At 52.5% G+C, this 19,612-nt stretch overlaps 1 protein-coding gene and 1 long non-coding RNA gene across 3 annotated transcripts in view; one reads left to right on the forward strand and one right to left on the reverse strand.

Moving 5' to 3' along the window:
* Positions 1-2,563: 2,563 nt before the first annotated feature.
* On the reverse strand, positions 2,564-19,321 carry LOC131519627 (uncharacterized). Its single transcript, XR_009265724.1, has 3 exons — positions 19,282-19,321; positions 5,424-5,714; positions 2,564-4,171 (listed from the first exon to the last, which is right to left on the reverse strand). It is a non-coding gene; the product is annotated as an uncharacterized LOC131519627 (long non-coding RNA).
* The window catches only part of FAIM2 (Fas apoptotic inhibitory molecule 2), a 33,825-nt gene continuing 23,196 nt past the window's right edge, over positions 8,984-19,612 (forward strand). Inside the window, exons 1-5 of one of the 2 annotated variants that reach the window (XM_058742848.1) lie at positions 8,984-9,159; positions 12,719-12,914; positions 15,595-15,695; positions 16,132-16,196; positions 16,679-16,732. In XM_058742848.1, coding sequence (XP_058598831.1) covers positions 9,145-9,159; positions 12,719-12,914; positions 15,595-15,695; positions 16,132-16,196; positions 16,679-16,732 — 431 coding nt within the window. In that variant the 5' untranslated portion in view covers positions 8,984-9,144. Of the gene's footprint in view, positions 9,160-12,718; positions 12,915-13,817; positions 13,918-15,594; positions 15,696-16,131; positions 16,197-16,678; positions 16,733-19,612 lie in introns of those variants that run through there. The other variant, XM_058742849.1, reaches the window with a different exon arrangement.

Genomic DNA, 19,612 nt, shown 5'->3' on the forward strand with positions numbered 1-19,612 from the left:
TAAACTATGAATACACTTTAATTATGTAACCGGAAAAGGAAATCTGTATAGATTTTGAAAATCGTGCTTGGTGTTCAAAGACCGGTTTAAATGCCAACTCCCTTGAAGGATTCCCAGGCCTCCCTCTGTGTCACTGTCCTCTGTTATGGTTCTTACTATACAGCCCTGAGGGTCCTGAGTTTAACCATGGGCTTGTCTTCTCTCCTCTCCAGCATCTTGAGGGTGGCTTCTGCATCTTGCCATCACCATAAGGCCTGCCTCAGTGTCTTCTAGCCAGTAGGGGCTCTCTACATGTTGTGGAGTGGATGACTGAGGCAAGCTGGAGCCTGCAAGGCTCCAATTGGGCTGGATGCCTTAGGGTTCAACAGAGTCCTGCTATTCCTTCTTCTTCCAGCCAAGCTACTCTGCTCCCTGACTTCCATTTCCCAATGTATAAAATCACAAAGTCCACAGGTGGCAGGGGACACACCTTGAGAGTTCACACTGTCCAGTCCGGGTCATACTCTTCCTTCCTCTCCTCTCCCTGTTTCTTGATAGGTTATGTGCTTTATCCACTTGAGCCCAACCTGGTTGTGAACACGTCAGAATTTAAAGTCCCCTAGTGCCAAAAAAAATTGGATGGCTTAGAAGGAATGGATAAATTCCTAGAAACGCACAACTTTCCAAGACTGAATCATGAAGAAATAGAAAATCTGAAGAGACTGTAACTAGTAAGGAGAATGAATCAGTAATCAAAAACCACCCATCGAAGAAAAGCCCAGGACTATATGGCTTCAGTGGTGAATTCTACCAAGCTTTTCAAGAATTCACTCCAATCCTTGTCAAAATCTTCCCAAAAATTGAAAGAAGGGAACACTTCCAAATTCATTTTATCACACCCGCAGTATTCTGATATCAAAGCCAGACGATGCTATCACAAGAAAAGAAAACTACTAGGTGTTTATATCCTGATGAACATAGATGCCAAAGTCCTTAACAAAATACTAGCAAACCGAATTCAACACATGTAAAGGATCACACACCATGTCCAAGGAGGATTTATCCCTGGATGCAAAGACGGTTCAACAAACAGAAATCAATTAATGAGATACATCCATGAACAGAATGAAAGATTGTTTAAAAATCACATTAGCATCTCAGTAGATGCATTTGACAAAATTCAGCATCTTTTCATGATAAAACTCAACGAACCAGGGATAGAAGGAAATTACCTCAACATAATAAAGGCAATATGTGAAAATCTTGTCACTAATAGCATACTGACTGTTGAAAAACCGAGAGCTTTTCCTCTAAAGCTACTTTCTCTCTCGCCACTTCTATTCAACATGGTACTGGAAGTTCCAGCCAGAACAATTAGCAAGAAAAAAGAATAAAAGGCATCCACATTGGAAAGGAAGAAGTAAAAATATCAGCTTGCAGATGATATGACCTCATAGGTAGAAAACCCCCCAAAGATTCCAGAAAACCCCATCAGAATAAATGAATTCAGTAAAGTTATGGGATACAAAATCACCATACAGACCAGTTGGAGGGACGGATAAAGAAGTATAGTGTAGGGGCGCCTGGGTGGCGCAGTCGGTTAAGCGTCCGACTTCAGCCAGGTCACGATCTCGCGGTCTGTGAGTTCGAGCCCCGCGTCAGGCTCTGGGCTGATGGCCCGGAGCCTGGAGCCTGTTTCTGATTCTGTGTCTCCCTCTCTCTCTGCCCCTCCCCCGTTCATGCTCTGTCTCTCTCTGTCCCAAAAATAAATAAAAAAACATTAAAAAAAAAAAATTAAAAAAAAAAAAAGAAGTATAGTGTACACACAATGGAATATTATTCAACCTTAAAAAAGAGGGAAACCCTGCCTTTGGGATAACATGGATGAAACTTGAGGACATTATAAGTAAAATAAGCCAGTCACGAAAGGAGAGAAACGCTGTATGATTCCACTTTCCTGAGGTATCTCAAGGAGACAAACTCATAGAAGCAGAGAGTTGAATGGTGGTTTCCAGGGGCGGGGGGAGGAGGAGGAAATGGAGAGTTGTTGTTTAATTAGTATAAAGTTTCAGCTATGCAGGATGAATAAGTCCTAGAGATCTGCTGTATGGCATCGTGCCTGTAGTTAACAATATTGGATTGCACACTTAAAAATATAAAAGGGTATATCTCATGGTAAATGTTCTTATCACAACAAAATATTTCTTTAAAAAAAAAAAAAAAAAAGGAAGAAGAAGAAGAAGAATTCAAAGGCAACAGGCCCGGTCAACTTGTCCTCAATTCTAGCTCCAGTCCTGGCGGTAGAGGCACAGCCACTTTCTCTTGTTTTCTTTCCTGGGCTTCCTTCCGGGACCCCTAGTGTGACAGAGCCCTTGCCCGGCCCAGTTGATGGCTTGGGGCTGTGTTGGGGGTGGAGGAGCTCATGCCTGGTTGTCAGGCCTTGGCCATGGTCTCTTTTGTGAGATGCAGCTCTCTGCTGGTTCATGTTCTGGCCTCTTTCCAGAAAAAGTGCAAATCTGTCTCACGCCAGTGACTGTCAACAGTTCCGGGGAAATGTTTTTTTTTTGTTTTTTTTTGTTTTTTTTAACATGAGGCTGATCAAACACTTGTAACGGGCCTGAGACATCTCCCAGACCTTACTGTCACGAGTGCTGCAGAGAACAGCCTTCACAGCCTCAACCACACAGACGCCACTGAAATATTTACAAGGTTCCTGGCTCATGAAACGGAGCTTTCCGCTTAGGAGAAAGGGAAGGGACGTGGTGCGTGCGAAGTGTCTACAACGTGTCGCACCACTCAGGGAGTTTCACTTTCGTGGTTTGTTTCTGTGAGGGACCTCCTGGAAGCTGACGCTTGCTCAAGGAAATGAACTTCTAATGGTGGCATTCTGAGCCTGGTGTAGTCTTGCTCGAGGGTTGAGGGCTAGGAAAGGGGTCTCTCCAACCCACCTCTTGGAGAGTTGTCTCCTGTGCTTGTGAATTCAGCTGCCTTGCCTAGACCAACCTCCACCCTCACCCTGGGCTAGGTCATCTTGGGATTAGGCACGCAATTGGCACCTCCTGTTTTCCTTCCTCCAAGCACTTATTTTTGTGCCCTTCTGGTCCCGTGAGGGGCCTCCCTTCCTATCTCTGCCACCACTCTCTGTCTGTGGAATCCTACTCTTTTCTTTCAGATGCTGTTCAAAAGCCACCTCCTCCAGATCTTTTCTGTCCCCCAACCAAATATAACTGCTCCTTGTTCTGAACCTCCTGAAAGCACATCAATCATGTGTGACTTAGTCCGTAGGGTACCAGGGATAAACACCTGTCGTGTCACACCTGACTAGAATTTTATGGCTCTTGGTAGCACGCACTACAGACTGGTGCTTGTTATAAGCTTCTGAACAATGACGAGGGTAGTGCCCATTCAACACACATTAGGGGCATTAAACTGAGTTCCCCGAGGGTGTGGATGGCTGTTCCACATCTTTGTCTCCTCAGCACCTAGCATGGAGCTGGCACACAGTAAGCTCTTGATAAGTGGCCCTGAATGGATGTTCACAACAGCTCTAACCTGTCAGGCCTATCATATCAGGCCCTGTGCGAAGCTTGATCCTAATTAGCTCATCGAGTCCTCCCAATCACTCTTTGAGACAGGCACTAAGGTTCCCCACTAAAAAGCAAGGCCCACAGGGCAGGGATTTGTGTCTTTTGTGTTAGATGCTGTATCTGCGTGATTGCCTGAGATGTAGCAGGCCCTCGGCGAATATTGGTTGAATGAGTGAATTAATGAATGAATATCCATTTTACAGATGAAAAAACTAAGCTTGGAGAGGTTTAATGACTTGCCTAAGTGGTAAGATCAAAATTTGCACCCAGATAGACCTAATCCAAAACCTACCTGTATTCTTTATCAGTGAGCTCTACCCGGTGGAAGAGGAGTTGGGGCTGGAAGGATAGTCTTACTTTTTTTTTTTTTTAATGTTTATTTATTTTTTTTGAGAGAGAGGGAGATGGAGCATGAACAAGGGAGGGAGGAGAGAGAGGGAGACAGAATCTGAAGCAGGCTCTAGGCTCTGAGCTGTCAGCATAGAGCCCGATGCGGGGCTCAAACTCACAGACCATGAGATTGTGACCTGAGCTGAAGTTGGATGCTTAACCGACTGAGCCACCCAGGCGTCCCGATCGAGTCCAACCTTTAAGGATCTTCCCATCTGGTAGAGAAGGAGACATGCACATATAAAAATCCCATAGCACAATGTGTGGTCTCAACAGAACCCGTGGCCATGCTAGGAATCAGGGAGGGCCAGCCCCAACAGTAAGACCCAGGGGACAGAAATGACTTATCAAGGGTCTGGACATTGCTAAGAGCAACAGAGCAGATGGGGCTGGGTGTGAAGAGCCTGGAAACCGCAGCTCCTGCCCTTGGCTCCCCCTGCCCCAGCTCCCAGCAAACGCCCAGAAGTTGGGGGGTGGGGAGGAGAGAGGGGGACTGGAATGTGGTTTCACACCTGTAAGCAGTCCCTGCAGCTGGGAAGAGGCTTCATGTCCCTGTGCTGTGGAGACACATCTGGGGAGGCCTCTTGTCACAGGGGAGGGGGTGAGGAGGTAGGAATGGAAACCCTAGCATAGAGAAGTTGTGTCACCAGGCTGTGGCTGGCCAGTCCGGGAGGTCAGGTTCTTTGTGGCAGGGCTGCTGGAGGGGCCTGTAAGGGCAGCAGTGAGAGGGGCAAGGGGCCAGGGACCAGGAGGACAATTTGTAGGAAGGCAGCCACTGCTGAAGCCCAGGTAAAGCCAGGAGGGCACATTGGTATGCCTGAGCTCACCTGGACCTCCACCTCTCATAGCCCACCCTGAGAAACCTGCTTGCTGTGAGGACCGGAGCTCTAGCCACTGCCTCAGCCCTTCCCTCTTACTGACTTCAAATGTGCAGGTTCTCTCTTCATCCCTGGGGGACAGGGGCTGTTGCAGGTTGGGGGAGGGGCAGTTATGGGTAAGGATCTGGGAAGAGGTACCCGGAAAGCTCTGCTTTTGCCCATCTAGGGAGCCGGAGAACCCCCAGCTCCCCCCACCACACCCCGACCAAGTGCTGTCACTGAAACACTCTTGGCCTGATGGTCCTGGAGATGGGGTCACATCCACTCTTCTCATCTCAGCTTGACCCCCAACATGTCATGTAACTTTGGGTTTGTCACTCACCCTCTTTGGCCTCTTGCTTCTATGGCTGTAGAAAGAGAAACCTCGCCTCTGTCCACACCTCCGCCCCCCGCCCCCGTCCCACCTCCCAGGCGCTTGCTGCAAAGAGAGCTGGCTGAGAAGCGGAGCAGAACAAGGATGGGGATGGGCTTCCTCGCTTGCGTTGGCCTGAAAGGAGGGGAAAGGAAACGTGGGGGCCCACACCGTCCCCTGCTCTGAAGAGCGGCCCTGGCCACATGGACTGGTGGTCTCTCAGTCTGTCCCTCTTACCTCGGCCTGGTCATTGAAGACAGTGAGGGGGTTCTGGGAGAGAGGGAAGAACTTTCTTCTGACTCTCCACCCCCCTCCAGGTGCTGTTCTGGGCCTCTTCTCCCCCCCTCTTCCCTTCTGGGCCTCACTCTGCAGGATGTCGTCATGTATTCCATGATTCAGCCACTGTCTACGTGCTAACGACCAAGGAGCCCCAAACCTCCGAATCCAGCCCAGTCCCAGCTGCCGCACTGCTCGACTTGATGAGGCCCCAGAGCTGGGCTCCAGGGTGGGAAAGGGCATGACATTCGCCTAAAATACAATGCAAGGTGCCCCCTGAGCTATGTAAGGAAGGCACTGCCTAGACATCTCTTCTGGGCACCAGGAGCCTCTAGCTAACTGCCTAGGAGACATCTCTACCTAGATATTCCAGGAGCACCACAAACTCAACCTGACCCCCCCACCACCACCACCAAACACATCAGCCCCTTCCTCCCTCTTACTAATGGCACCATTCTCCCAGGGTCTCAGCCTGCAAATCCCTCTGTCTTCAGCCTCTTCCCAAGTCCTGTCAATCCTGCCCCAAGCTGTCTGCCTCTCTCCATCTTTTCTGCCCCTGGATCATTTGTCTTATTTTTAAATTAGCAAACATGCATGGGGCACTTGCTATATGCCTGGCTCTGCTCTGAGTGCTTTACTAATACTCAGTGAGGAAACAGAGGCACAGAGAAGCAAAGCATCTTGCCCAGTGCCGGGATTTGAGCCCAGGCAGACCGCTCTGCAGTCTGGACTCCAGGCCGCCACAAGAACTCACAGAGTCTGCATTCTTATCAGCATTGCCCTCCTTCAGGCCCTCCCCACCGTTCCTCACAGGCTGACCCTTCTTCCCTTCTTGTTCAAGAGATGCTTTAACGACAAATATCACTACAGCAGTTTGGTCTTTCTGAAGCATGATTTCGAACCTATTTCCCTGCTTGAAAACCCTTGGAACTTCCCCCCGCCCCCACTTCTGATGCTAACAGAATAAAGTCCATTCTCTGGGCTAGAGAGTCAGAGATGTGACCCCAACAAGCTCCCGGCTCCCTGGGGAACCTCTCACTGTGCCTGGCTCCCCTCAGGCACCCCTTTCTCTAGCGATCCTGCCCAAGCCTGCTTCCCGCCCTGGCAGTGCGCAGGGGTGAGCTCTGAATGGACCTTTTCCCGTCGAAGAAAGGCTGCATGTCTGAGTCCCCTTTGAACCACCAAAGCTTCTACCACAGTGTGTCACATAGAGCTAGGCACGACACACGTGATGAAGGAATAACAGCGGAACTGAGCTGCCTTGTGAGGGTGGAAATTATTTCATTAAACAACATTTATGGAATCCTTGAGGCTAATACTAACAGCTGACGCTGAGAGCTTAGAAGAGAAAGAGGGACCAAAAGTCTAAACACAAGATATGTGTCAGAGGTCACAATTGCCAAGGAAATAAAATAAAGCTGGGGCAGGAAAGAGACTGCCCGATGAACTGGGTGGTGGTACATTGGTGGCATTCCTACTTATATAGGATCAGGAAGACCTTCCCAAGAAGGTGATGTGTGAGCAGAGCCATGAAATGAGTGAGGGAGTGACCCATACAGCAATCTGTAGACATTCCAGGCAGAGGATGTAGCAAGTGCAAGGGCCCTGAGCTAACAGTATACTTAGCCTATCAAGGAACAGCCAAGAGGCCTGTGTGGCAGGAGTGGAGTAAACAGGGAGAGAAGGAGCAACTGAGATTCGCAAATACATGAAAATGCTGAGGCCTACATAAATTCAGGCTCTGTGTAACACCATATGTCTGGGTAATAGTCACAGCTAGGATTTATCGAGTACATTCCACATGCCTGCCACAGTTCTCAGCCCTGCCAACGTGGAAACTGCTAGACAGGTTCTCTTAGAATCTACCAGGGAGACAAAGAAACTCCACAGTGTCATGTGACGGGTGCTAGGAAACTACAGAAAAAAGCATCAATCCCAGACCAGGGGCCAGGGAGGCTTCCTGGAGGAGGTGGCCACTAGAGATGTCACGCAGGAGGAGAAAACTGCTCCAGAACACAGATTGGGGGGTGGGGTGGGGAGGGAACGGTGGTGGCGTGCAGGCCAGGCAGACCTTGGGCAGCAGTGGGGGTGGGGGGAACTATGCCAACAGTTTGCAGGAGGAAGGGGTCAGGAGAAGGGCTGGGAAGGACAGCGAGGGCTGAGAGAGCCTCTAGACAGGGACACCCGGCTTAAGCAAGCATGTAGGCAGTTGGTAGCTAGGGGGCGGGATACAAAGGGCGAACAGAGTTGGAGTCACAACTCAATAATCTAGCTGCACACCAAGCACCCTGCTCTCTCACCGTCATTAGGTGGGTCTAGCTGAGAGATGACAGAGAAGCAGATGGTAAGGGGCCATCCCTGCATTGGGACTTGGTTTCTCATCTTATCCTACAAAGTTCAGATCCTTTTAGGCAGATCTCAGAGTCCTCACCCTGGAGCGGCCCAAGACACTAATTCCTCAGCTAATAATGACTCACATGCTGGCTGCACTTTGTGGTCTTCAGTGCGCTTCCACCGCCATAACCTGTGTGCCTCACAGTCAATCTAGGATGGACAGAGCTCTTTCTTTCCATAGGAGACGCTGCAGCTCACAGAGATCAAGGCCTTGCCAAAGTCACAAGGCCAGAGGGTGATCAAGTTGGGAATCCAGCCCAGCTCGTGAGATTGCAAACTCCATAGCAACACTGCAGCAGCTTTGGAAAACTGGGCCTGGCGATGGCCAATTCCCAAGGACAAGCCTGGGAGAAGGGAGGGAACAGGCTCTGGAAGGGGGCAGGGGTGATGGAGGCAGGAGTGGAGGCAGAAAGGAAGCAGCAGCTTGGGAATGGGGATGGGAGTTGGAGTCGCTTTGAGACAGAGCTAGAAGCCTCTCCAGAAAGGCCTGGTTAGATGGTCCAGCAGGGCTGAAAACAAAAACAAAAACAAAAACAAAAACAAAAACACCAGCACCTGCATCCTCCCACACCAGGCCTCTGCGACAAGGTAGGGAGGGGCCCATTGCTCCCATTTCACAGGTGGGAAAATGGAGGCAAAGGAGAGGTGCCTATATGGCTTGCCAAAGGCCCATAGGAACTGAGGGCCCAGGGGCCCTATTAGAAGCCAGGGAAGGTAGATGAGCCAGCCGTGGGAGACTTTCCCCACTCTGCCATGGATGATGAAACAGATGAGAGGGGAGGTGGAAATGGAGACAGAAATCTGGGACGCATCCAGAGGCAGGGAAGGGGGAGGCTGAGGCTTGAACAGAACCTGTCAGCGGCAGAGATGGTGGAGAGATCAGGCCCTGACACCCAGCTCCAGTTACAGGCAGGCAGCATCAGCTGGTTGGGTGTCACGGAGTCCCCGCGCCTCCTCCCGCCCTGCGGACCCATCCACTTGGGTGGCTCTGCAGCACGCGCTCCCTAGTCCCGGGATGAGGGTTCAGGGTGGAGGGGACGGGGGAGGGGGCGGCGCGCCTCCTCCTCCCCACGGGCTTGTAAATCCGCAGCGGCCTCCGCAGCAGCCTCCCGGCCCGCCCCCGGGCCCCCTCCTCCTCCTGCGCCTGAATGGTACATTCCGGTCCGCCTGGCCCGGCTGCAGTGGATGTTGCTAGAACCCACGCGGAGGAAGGAAGAGACGCAGGCAGGCTGCGGTGACCCAAGCGGCCGCCCCTGCCTCAGGGACCCCTTCCCGGAGAGACGGCACCATGACACAAGGAAAGGTACCGGCATCTCCCCCACCTGCGCCATCATCCTTCATCCTTCAGCTCCCCGCTCCCCGTCATCCCGAGCAAACTCTCTGGACCACTATAAGCATCCTTCCCCGGCGCTTGTGCGAAGGTCCTCTGTGGTCCTTGTTGCAGTCAGAGGACCAAAAGGCGCATTTCAAGTGATAGGTCAGGGCCTCTTCCTGCCCAACAGGCCCTCTCACCCCAGGGGCTTTGGCATCTCAGGACCCTTCACAGGTACCCAGTTTCCCTTAAGGAATCAACCTGGGTGTCCAGGGTGTGGTGGGGGGACTAGAGGGGGGCACCTGGGTGAGCCCCAAGGAGTGGTGCCTATCCTGCCCCAACATTATGCTCATCTTTCCCACCTCCACAGAAACCCCCACCCCCACCCCCCAGCCAACTCATTCCACATCTGGACACATGCTTTGGTGGGGGAGGGGATTACTATGGCAACCCTGCATCAGGATGCTTTAATTTTGGTTTTTGTTTTGGCTCGACATGGGACTAGATGGAACCAGATAAAACGTCGTCTCTTTTTTTCTAGTTTTAGGCCTGAAATGGAGGGGAAGGGCTGGGGCAGAGACTTGGCTGGCCTAGTGTGGTTACATAACATCAACAGCCTGTGGAATTATACAACAATCAGGGCCTGGGGCAAAGGGGGAGGGTCCTCTGGCCCTCTGTTTTGGGGGTGCCAAGGATTGGGCAGAGAAAACAGAAGAGGAGCCTCCCCTACATTCCCCCTTCCTTTCTCCAAGATGAGCCTCAGAGCCAATGGCATCCTTCCCTGGGCTCTCAGACCCTCCTCTCTGTTTTTAAGCTCCTGAGACCTCAAAATGATGTCACTGGTGATACCACCTCCTGCCATTGGGCAGACCTCACTTGGGAATGAGGGTGTGTGTGGGGGGGGGGGGGGGGGCAGGGCCCAGGAGGCTCTGGGGCTGATCGGCAGGGTGGGGGTTGGGAGGAGGGCCCATTCGTGACAGGGCTGAAGTCAGAGGTGATAATTCTTTTCCTGGGTCTGGTTTCAAAGGACCTTGGTTCTGGTGGGCTGAAATGGGTTTTCCTGGATGTGAGCCTTCTGGTCTGGATGAGGAAGGAGGTTGGGGAGTGGGAGGGCAGCAGGTGAACCAGGGCCCCATTCTCACAGGCCTAGGCTCCTCAAGGCCCTTCCCTAAGGAGGCCTGGGGGGTGTTCACTGTGGTGAAAATGAAAAGCCCCCTCCCACACCTACTGCTGATTCCACCCCCCCACCCCCACCCCAGTCACTTTGCTGACATCGCCTCCTGTCTTCAATGAATGTAGCACATTGCCCCTGCCTCCTCTGCCTCTCACCCCCAGCTGGCTCACAGGCTTTCTGAGGATGGAAAAGAACTTTCCAGTTCACCGGTCCTTAGGGCTGAGTGGAGACAGAGATGTTCTGGTGCTCGCTTCCCTCTGGGCTGCCTCAGCTGGACGCAACCTGCAAAGAATGAACTCAGCGGCCTTCCTCTGCGGCCCTTCGGGTTTAACACATTCTTTCTGAAGCCAGAATTAAATCCCATTCATTTTCTGAGGCTTAGTCTTTTTGTTGCCGGGTCAGTTTTCATACACCCCCTCCCCCACAGTCTTCCCTTCCCTGGTGGCAGCACTCAGGCCCTTCCAGCTCACATCCTCTCCCCTAAAGCTTAAGTGGACCCTCTGGGGCCTGGGGCAGAGCTGAGTGTAAATGGGCTTGAGTTTTCAACCTGCCATGGCACAATTCCCTCTGGGCCTCAGTTTCCTCATCTGTCAAATGAAGGAAAGGGCTGAGCTAGATACCTTCTGAGATCCCTTCCAACAGTGAAGGTCTGCGATTCTGTTCTGGTTTGGGAGAGAGGCTGAGGTTCACAACAGGATGAGGCCAAAACAGGACCCTTCACCAGGGACCTCTTGCCCTTTCCCCACTCTATGGTCACCTTTCTTCCTCATATCTCCCCTCACCCCTCTCTGTTTCCCTGCTCGCCCATCCCCACCTTCCTAGTGTCATCTCCAGCCCAACAGAAGGAGGCCAGTCCCAGTGGATGGGGCCTGGGCTCTTCAGTCCAATGAGTTACGTGTGGCTCTGTGACCTTGGACAAGTCATCCTTCCTCTCTGAGCCTCAGTTCCCTCATTTTAAAAGAGGGATCAGGGGTGCCTGGGTGGCTCAGTCGGTTGGGCATCCAACTTCAACTTAGGTCATGATTTCATGGTTTGTGAGTTCAAGTCCCTCATTGGGTTCTCTGCTGTCAGCACAGAGCCCACTTCAGATCCTCTCTCCTCCCCCCTCTCTCTCTGCTCCACCCCTGCTCTCTCTCTCTCTCTCTCTCTCTTTCAAAAATAAATAAACATTAAAAAAAAAAAACAGGGGTCAAAATATAACCACCAAGGTAGCAGGGAGAGTAAATGAAAGAATCTTTCATTCAATAATATTCTTGAGGGCCTACTCTGTGCCAGGCCCTTCCCTGAACCCCGGGGAGACAGTGGAACTATACACACCCCTTCTCTGCCCCAGGGACAGCCCCATGGTGGCCTCTCCTAAGAATTTCTCCTTCCTCAGTTATTTTTTAAACTTTTTTTTTAAAGTTTATTTATTTTGAGAGAGAGAGAGGGCATGCATGTGCATGCAGGAAGGCAGAGAGAGAGAAAGAGAGAGAGGGAGAGGGAGAATCCCAAGCAGGCTCAGCACCTGAGCCCAACACAGAGCTTGATGTCACAATTTGTGAGATCATAACATGAGCCAAAATCACGAGCCAGATGCTTAACTGACCAAGTCACTCAGTTTTTTTCCCCTCTCCTTCCTCAGTTTTTATTCCAGCTTCAGTGTGTGCCTCTGGCCAGCCCTGACCCTCCTGGAGCTCAGTTCTCCCATCTATAAAAAAAAAAAAAAGGGGGAGGGGGGAGAGTCTTCCTCCGCCACCATCTTTATTGGGGTATAATTGACAAATGGTAATTGTATATATTTAAGGTACACGGACCTGAATGTTTTGATATACATGTATATTGTGAAATGATCACAATCAAGTCAGTTAACATCACTTCACATAGTTACCTTTCTTTGTGTGTGATGAGAACACTTAAGATCCACCCTCTCAGCAGATTTCGAGTATACAATACAGTATTGTTAACTATAATCACCATGCTGTACGTTAGATCTCCAGAACTTATTCATCTAGCACAATGGAAACTTTGTGCCCTTTGACCAACACCTTCCCATTTCCCCCACCCCCCAACCCCTGGCAACCACCATTCTACTCTGTGCTTCTATGAGTTTGGCTATTTTCGATTCCCAATATAACTGGTATCACGCAGTTTTTGTCTTTCTGTGTCTGGCTTATTTCCCTGAGCCTTGCTGCAAATGGAAGGATCTCATTCTTTCTTAAGGCTGAATAATATTCCATATCCCATGTAAAATAGGGAAATTATTGTCTGCACCCCCACCCTTCCTAGTGCAGGTGATAAAGTACCCATGGAAGTTCCAGATATTGGGGGCTGGTGGGGAGGACTTGGAAGGCACCCTTTCCCTGGTGACTGTCTCTCTTCGCCTCTATTCCACAGATCTCCGTGGCTAACAAGGCCCCCGGGACAGAGGGGCAGCAGCAGGCCAATGGTGAGAAGAAGGAGACTCCAGCAGTGCCCTCGGCCCCGCCCTCCTATGAGGAGGCCACCTCTGGAGAGGGGTTGAAGGCAGGGGCCTTCCCCCCAGCCCCGTCGGCTGTGCCTCTCCATCCCAGCTGGGCCTATGTGGATCCTAGTAAGTCTCTCAGCTCCTGGAGGCTGGAACATCATGGGGAGTGGTAGGCCCAGAGGAAAAACTTGGGTAGGAGGAAGTTGCCCATAAATAGATGCATTGTATGGTTGTTATATGAGGCTCTGTTGTCAAAGGCTTGGGATTTGGAGGGCTATTCCAAGGGTAGGTCAAGGAGGACTCCATGAAAAGGGAGAGACACGATATTTTCTGTCATAGTACTCTTGGATGGGGAAGAGGGGATTCTTTTCAAGTCACCAAGCTAGGGCAAATACAGAGAGTAAATAGGGGGAGGGGGTGGATCAGGGGCTATTCTAGAAAGGCTTTCCTCAAAGGGGTACATTAAAAGGGTGGAGAGAGGTCAGAGTAGACACAGGAAAGGGCAGCATTAAGCTGTGGCTGGCTCCCTGTGAGTGGAGGTGTCGTGTTTACATATGGGCTGATTCAAAACTTCCCCCTGAAGGCCCCAGGGATGTTGGGGGCCAGGGGTCTGAGGATCACTTCACCCTCACTTTCCTTACCTCTCTTCCCTTCTCCAGGCCTTTGTTGGGGACAGGAGGACATGACATGGGGAAGGTATATGGATGCCAGCCTTAGTGCCCCTCATGGCCAGGCATAATTCATAGGCACACTTACCCAGGAGAATGCCAGCTCCCTGTAGACCAAAAATCACAGCCCGTGGGAGCCCCTCTGTTAGACTGAGCAGCTTATGGGAGCTTTGCCTTGGGGCTGGGAACATACAGCTCCCCACGTGCTAAGGAAGGGCCCCTTCTCAAATCTTCCTCAGCCCCGGCAGCCTCCCTAAGCAGCCCCTCAAACCCCCCCCCCCCATCTTATATACTCCCACCCTCCCCAGCAGAATTCTAGAAGGAATCCCAGGAACAATGCCTCAGACAGAGCTTCTACTCACCGGGAGTGGCCACCATGGTCCACACCCCTTATCACAAACTCTCTCGGCCCAGAGCCAAGCAGACCTACCACACCGTGACCTACTGGAGAGCCAATGAAGGTCTGGTGTTTGTGTGAGCCCTTCTCACTGCCCCAGACACCCACAGGACTTTCTCTGTCCTCATCGCCTGCTCAGTGGTCTGGCCATTTGGGTTTTGGCAGGAGATGTAGACCGCACATGAAAGTGGAAGACAAAAGGGTGAGGGCCTCCAGGCCCCAGGTTTGCAGTGGGTTCCCCTCTCTCCCCCTTCTTCATTTTCCATATTCAGGTTGCCAGGGCTAGCTGCCTTAAATAGTGTTTTCCAGGGAACTGTCAGGGCAGGAAGGAAGCTCATTTTAGTCAACATGCGACAAACATTTCTAAGTGTGTGTCAAGCACTGTGACCAGTGATGCTAAATTTCTAGCGATGCATGGATTTGCAAGACTTGTTGCCCCCACGGGCCTGACTGTATAGACAAGTAAATAGACACTACCACACAATGAAAGAGATGCAGTGATAGAGGCCTAGGCAGCTTACCTAATCCGTGTGGCAGTCAGGGAAGACTTCCTGGACAAAGGGGTATCCACATTGAGTCCTGAAGACTCAATGAGTTAGCCTGGTGAAGAGGCGGGGAAATGAGTGTTCAGGCTGAAAGAATACAATGTGCAGAGGCAAGAAAGCACGTGGCCGAAAAAATATAGTCAGGCTGGAGAAAAGTAGGAGGGAACAGTGTGCATTGGGGCTGAGAGCTCGGGGGAGGCTGTGGAAGCTTTGTTAAAGAACTTGAACTTGAGTAAAAGGCAGTGGGGAGCCATCAAAGAGCTTGATGCAGGGTCAGCTTTGAAAGACCAAGACTGATGCTTTTGCTGTGGAGGGAGGGTAAGATCGTGGAGAAATGGCAAGAATTAAAAGGACAGTGGAAGAGAACAGAGCAGAGGCCTCAGGAATGGCCCAGATGAGGGGTGCAAAGGAGAGGGCAGCATAGTCCCCACCAGGCACAGAGCCATCGGCTTTTGCTTTCATCTAGTTTTGTCCCCCGGAGGTGAGTGTCACAGACCCATATCACAGAAGACACTCCAAGATGGCTGATAGTCAGTCTGAGAAGAGGGAGCCACATGTGGGTCTGTTTGACTGTGGATCCTATGCTCTTTCACAGGCCTGATGTCTGGTTTCTCAGTTCTGGGACCAGGCCCCCAAACTTCATCCCCAGCCATACCCCACTCCTTGCCCTTGTCCCGGCTTTACTTCCCCCTCCAGTCTTCCCCCTGCCCTGCTTCCCAGCTGGAGCACCAGAAGGTTCTCCCATCCAACTAGTCCCTGGTTCTCACCCCAAGGGCCTCAGAGCAGGCAGGGGTAGGACCTTAGACCCTGAGATGTGCTAGGTGGCCTTGGGAGAGTGGCTGTCTCTCTCTGATTCTTAGCCACTAAAGGGAGCCAGCGTGTTTAGGGAGGAGAGTGGGGGACACAAGAGAAAAGGGCCACATTTGTATGGCAGGGATTGGCCCCCAGGGAGCCCCAGTCAGCATGCAAGGAAGGGGTAGGGAAATGACAGTGTATTCTCAGGACTCAGGAGAAGCAGCTGGGGAAAAAGATCTGAGGGTGGGATGGGTGGGTGGGAGGTTTGAGAATGGAACTAGAGAAAAAAGCTTCCCCAGTCCAGAGAGCCAGTTTGACAAAAGTCAGCTCTGAACAGGTGGCCATTGGGGGCAGCATTTATATACATGGGAGCCCTCATGGCCCTCCCCATGTCCATACAGGCAGCTCCAGCTATGAGAACGGATTCCCCGCCGGAGACCATGAGCTCTTCACCACCTTCAGTTGGGACGACCAGAAAGTTCGCCGAGTCTTCATCAGAAAGGTAACCACCTCCTCCCAACTCTCCAGGACTGGGGGACTGGGGGGAGGACAGGGTGTCCCTTGAGAAGGCCCTGGCCCAGCCCTCTGTCTACAGAGGCCATCCCTGTGTCCCCTTCTCTAGTGACCCCAGCTGAGAGCACCTGCTGGGAAGTGCTTCACCCCACTGCCCCCTGCTATACCCAAACTCATTGTCTCAACCTGTCTCCAGATACATGAGGCCCCTTGTCCTGTGGGGGTGGGCTCTGGAGCAAAGTTGCTTGTCTTTCACCTTGTCCTGGGTCCATTCTAGTGAAAGAAAGGGGAGGGTATAGGATGTAGGTCTGGAGAGTAGAGTCACTGGGAAGCTGGGGTACTCGCTGAGCCTCACTGGGGGCCTGAGCCTCCCTAGCCTCCAGTGGGGGCTCCCCAAGCTGACCGGAACTCCCTCCCAAACCTAGGTCTATACAATCCTTCTGATCCAGCTGCTGGTGACGTTGGGTGTCGTGGCTCTCTTTACCTTCTGGTGAGTTGGTTGTGTGAACCAGCACCTTCTAGGGGCAGCCATGGCAAGGCCTGGGGCGGGTGTCCCTGAATCAGACTGCTCTTGGAATGTTTGCCTGAAAAGATTTGTGTGGGGCAGTGGAGGCCCTCACACTGGGGAGGAATCTTAGGGAGTGCCCACGGAGGAGTCCTCTATCCATCAGGGGTGGACCCGGTACCTTCTGGGCCTGCTGGTGCCTGCGAAGTGGTCATTCCTCTCAGATCTTCCAGCCCCACAGCCGGGTACCTCCATGTCCCAGCCGGGGACTGTGGCTGGGGCTCCCTATGCCCACAGCCGGGTACCTCCATGTCCCAGCCGGGGACTGTGGCTGGGGCTCCCTATGCCACCAGGATCCCTTCTTCCTTTCTTCTTCGCAAGTCCTGGGAACCGTGGTGGGGCAGGTGCAGACATGGAAATGGAGACATAGGGGAGATTCTGATTCTCTCCCCCTCCTTTCTCTGCAGTGACCCCGTTAAGGACTATGTCCAGGCCAACCCAGGATGGTACTGGGCATCCTAGTGAGTATACCCCAGGCCTCCAGGCCCCTTCCCAGAGAACCCTCAGTGGCACAGGGTGGGAAGTCTCCACGGACAGAATCCAAGCCCATGGCTCCCTCCACCCCAAAGGAAGACTGTCCTCACAAGAGCATGACCAGACAGGCCCTTTGGATCTGAGGGGGAGGGAAGAAGACAGACATAGGTTCTGGTGCTTGCACAAAGAGGGGAGGTGGGCTGGGGCCCTGGCTGGAGAGACCCAGACCTTGGCCCTGAGGAGAAGGGGGGGGGGGGGGGCTGGAACACCTTGGCCCACACTAATGATAATGTTGCTACTCTTATTAACATTGTTGTTATTAATGCCTATAAATTATTAATCATAGTAACTACCACTTACAGAATGCCTAATAAGGGCTGGGCCTTGTTCTGTGCTCTGGATATACAGTATTGCATTTGATCCTCGAGTCTACTGGGTATGATTATCTCAGAAAACTAAGGCTCAGAGAGGTTGAGTAATTTGCCCAAGGTCACACAGCTAGTCTGTGGCGGAGCTGGGATTCAAATCCAGGATTCAGGTTGAGGCTTGTGCTCTTAATCACTCCACTTGGCAGGCTCCCTTCTTCTCAAGGCACTTGGCTCCTGCTTGCCCTCTATTCTTTAAAGAACATGGCAGGTAACTTAAGAGAAGAAGTTGGGTGGCGTAGGTGATCCTTGACCCTCTTATCCGAGCAATTAGGGGTCATTTGGGGGTAATTCCAGGCCAGAACTACCCTGGGCTCAGAGCAATACCGCTCTAACCGCTCTCTCCTCCAACGCTGTACTGGGCACTGGGGCTACTGGGGAGGAGACCTCTGTAGGGAAAGGTAGTGAGTGGCACAAAGCAGCACGGGAGAGAGCAGCACTCAGAGGAGGGGAGGCGGGAGGGCTGAGCCTGAGACATCCAAGACCTCAGTCCACTTGAGAGCGTGCACCTCAACAGATGCAGACTGAAGTGGCTCAAGCAAAAGCACGGGAGTGGGGCTGCACGTGGTACATGTAGTAAATACGGGACAAGACCGGCAGGGGGCTGGAAGGCTCCATGTAAGGGAGTCTGACACATCCCAGAGAGCAGGGGGACCTTCCGGGGTGGGAGCTCTGAATGCCCGGCAAGGAGCTTGCGCACTCCAGCTGTCCCAGGCCCGCTCCTGGGTAGAGGTATGGTGGAGATGTGGGCTCAGCCCAAAGCCTCCTGAACCATCCCGAGCCCAGAACAGTCCGGGTGGGCCTTGAATTAATACAAGCCAACCATAGGCTGACAGGAAGGAGGCCCATCCTGGCCTCGGTGGCTCCTCAGAGGAGCAGAGGAGTGGAGGGGAGGCTCAGTCAAGTTGGGAGTCCCAGGGGAGGAGACATTCACGCCTAGAGCCTTTCTTAGGGTATAGAACAGAGGACCCGTCTGCAGACCAGGCAAGGAGGCATGCATCTTGGGGAACTGGAGGCACTGTATGATAAAGCTAATGAGGCCCCAGGGACGGCCACCCCGGCCAACACACATGGCAGGTTGGCATGGCTCCCAGTACGTCAGCACCCCCTGGCAGACTCAGGTGCCCTGAGGACTCTGGAATGGAGTCCCCAGGCCCCTCACCAGGACTTCTGTGGGAGGGTCTGCAGGACTCCAGGTCCTGAGCAGATGGCGACAGGGAGACAGCCCGGGAATGAGCAGGCTCAGAAGTGGGGCAGAGTCCACCCCACTGAGGGCAGGCATGAGACTCTGGCCCGTGAATGGTGAGGTTTAACAACGCTCCTCCTCAACATCTCCAGACAGAAAGCAGAGATGCTCTCCCTGGCTCAGGGGTGGGGGTGGGGGAGGAGGAGAGAAATCAGGAGTGGGCCTGGACCCTGTGCTTTTAAGGGGCATCACAGAGCCTTAGAGGTGCTTGGGAATCCCAGCACCAAGATGCTGCTTTTTTCTCCAGAAAGCCACCCTGTGGCACTGTCCTGCCCGGTCCCCTCCCCATCCCTCAACTCTATCCACTTTGTGCCCTGAATTTGCTTCTGGGTCTGAGACCGAGTGGGTCTCATCTCCTTCAACGTACCAAGCCCTTAACAGCAATAAGAACGAAACCACTCTTTTTCTATGTGTGAGACACGGTGCTGAGTGCTTTACAGGTATTTGTCATTTGATCCTTATAAACAACCCTACCAGGCAGACACTATGATTATCCCCATTTTACGGATGAGGAAATGAGGCTCAGAGAGAAGTTATCACTTGCTAAGCAGCACAGTCTTGTGCACTTCCCCTACATGTTCTGCTGCTTCCCCTGCTGGTCCAGGATCGGCCCTAGAATGGGATATGTTGCGGGAGGACACTGGGTTTAGACCCGCTTCCACCTGAGCCTCCCTCCCCTGTTCTGACACTCTGTAAACAGACCAGGGCTCCAGCCCAGGCCTGGGGCCCAGGCTCTGACATGCAAGTGAGTCTCTCCTTCAAGTCTGTGATTCATTCTCTGCCCCCTGGGATGGCAGCCTGCCAGCCCCCGCCTTCCACTCACCGCTGTCTCAAGGCCCCGTCATCTCCCTCGGTGGGCTCTTACCTTATTGTCTGATTGCTCCCTCGGAGCCCTGGCGGCTGGGGGGGTGGGGGGGGGGGAGAAGGAGTCAGGCTGTGGGGCGGGGGTGGGGAAGCAGGCGGAGGAGGAAACTGTGAGGCCCAGAGCTGGGAGAGGTGGTTCAGAGCCTCTCCAGGAGGCTGCCAGTCCCATTATACTAACAACTCCCATTCTCAAGTCCTTACCCTGTACCGGGGCCTGTCCACGCTTGACCTGTGCGCCCTCAAGTCAATCCTGCTACAGCCCCTGTGAGCCGGTACCAGTGCTCCTGTTTCACAAAGGAGGGGAAACGGCGCTCTGCAATTAAGTAACTTAT

This window comes from Neofelis nebulosa, chromosome 8 (assembly GCF_028018385.1).
Source record: "Neofelis nebulosa isolate mNeoNeb1 chromosome 8, mNeoNeb1.pri, whole genome shotgun sequence".
In the NCBI taxonomy this organism is placed as follows: Eukaryota; Metazoa; Chordata; class Mammalia; order Carnivora; family Felidae; genus Neofelis; species Neofelis nebulosa.